This window comes from Phytophthora infestans, genomic scaffold, assembly GCF_000142945.1.
Source record: "Phytophthora infestans T30-4 supercont1.1128 genomic scaffold, whole genome shotgun sequence".
In the NCBI taxonomy this organism is placed as follows: Eukaryota; Oomycota; class Peronosporomycetes; order Peronosporales; family Peronosporaceae; genus Phytophthora; species Phytophthora infestans.
The window spans coordinates 4,346-6,079 of NW_003307336.1; the positions used below are offsets into that span (position 1 = coordinate 4,346).

The window sequence follows — 1,734 nt, forward strand, 5'->3', positions numbered from 1 at the left end:
AGCATTATACTAACTACTAGCACGTTTTATCTTTCCTAAAAATATATATTAGACTAGTAGCAACGCGACGTATCTGAAGTGAAATAGAGGAGGATTGGGGGATAAGGTTTGCCCTGTCCCCTCAGTTCAACTCTGACTTCTGCAGTTTAAAATCAAGTCGGTTATTTGCATATTAATGCTTTCAGTTCTGATGTCAGGTGGTTGGTTTACTTCCTAGCTCGCTTAGTTTAGATTTCATGTCTTCTCCCTAGTGTCCGGTGTCGTAATTGCGGGTACCGTCTCAAATGGCTGCAACATCAGCTCCTGGTCGTTCGTCAGCTCGTCCACGGCGCCTGACAGGGCTACAACGCACGCTCGCTCGAAGTCCACGTCCTAACAATATTTGCGTCGGCAGCAAGATACCTTTTCACAACGGAATGCTTCTCGATGAGCGCATCAAAGATATCGCGCACATCGAGAAGCGTTACGTTGTCGTCTTGAAGCTTCATGGTGGCCGACTGGAAGTCGCCAAGCTGGCAGTAAAAAAGTAGCTGCAGACTTGCTTGGTCGTGAAGGTGTTGGCGAGAGCCATGGTAAGATCAAAAATGATAGACGAGCGCCTCAGGTTCGCGTTTTGAGCGACCGTTGCTACCCATCTGGAGACCGAGCTCCGTATTTACGCAAAACAAAGCAGAAAAAACTAGATTTTACGAAAAAATAAAGTACTTTGTTGTAAATACAAAATAACTAATTGGAAAAAGTCATCCAATTTGTAAAAATCAATAATTAAGTGTAAACTATTGTATTGAAGCAGCAATACAATGATTATTTCGGAATGCCTGTTCAAAACTTGCAGCACCTCGAACCGCGTACGAACCGATCGATCGAACGACATTACCGCCATTTTGTCACCATTCGAAAAGATTTTCCACGTCTGCGAAAGCAGATTGTCAGCGCTTTCGAGAGGGAATTTCTTTGTAAAGCAAAACTGAAGAGCCTGTACGTCATGGTCCACCTTGCGCTTATCTGTCCAGCCCATGAAACTCGCCCCGGTGGATACAAAATTGTCTGCTGCAAGGAACCGCTCGATCTCCTGATAGGCCGCGCGGACGATGGCAAAGCACTCGTCTGTTGTATGTTGTCGAAATGCCACGGACAAGGACGCACTTGGCGGAATTCCGCTGTTCCAAACCGCGTCCCGTCCATCTGATTGGCTTTGCAGAGTCTGCTGGAATTTCTCGTGGGTCAGAAGCAGTTCACGGAGAGCAACTTGGTCCTCTTCAAGTGCGTGAGCAACCAGCGACAACTCGGAGTATTCGCGCTGCAACTCGTCCATCGAAATCGAAGAAAAGCGTGATCTACCGTTGGAACTCGTCGCTTCTCTTCGTCTGGCCATCTCTGTGTACACGTCTTCAAGCTGCTTGACCTCGTGTCTCATCCTCTTGAGCATTTCCTGTCTCCTCTGCCTCGACTTCTTCTCAATCGCGGAGCGTCGCGCTCGTTTCGCTTCCGTCGAGTCTTTGAGTGTTGCGGGGTTCTTGATACTTGGACTGATACCGCCGACACCCGACGACGTCGACGGTGGTGGCGTTGCCATCCTCAGACTCGTTAATTCCTCGTCTTTGATCCAGTCCGGACGTGTGGTTACTATCGGCTCGGCGCTTTTATCCGTCTCGGAATTGTCCGCAAAGGCCTCCGAATTAACGCGATTCATTGTCGGAGTCAGCGGCAACATCATGAGATCCAAGTCTTCCA

At 48.3% G+C, this 1,734-nt stretch overlaps 1 protein-coding gene across 1 annotated transcript; it reads right to left on the minus strand.

Annotated features, from left to right (window-relative positions):
• Positions 1-280: 280 nt before the first annotated feature.
• On the minus strand, positions 281-1,734 carry PITG_22094 (uncharacterized protein; the record flags this gene model as incomplete). The annotated part of the gene is made up of 3 exons (XM_002909931.1): positions 281-288; positions 353-497; positions 857-1,734. 3 exons carry the CDS (start codon positions 1,691-1,693, stop codon positions 281-283), a joined length of 990 nt encoding a protein of 329 aa, XP_002909977.1.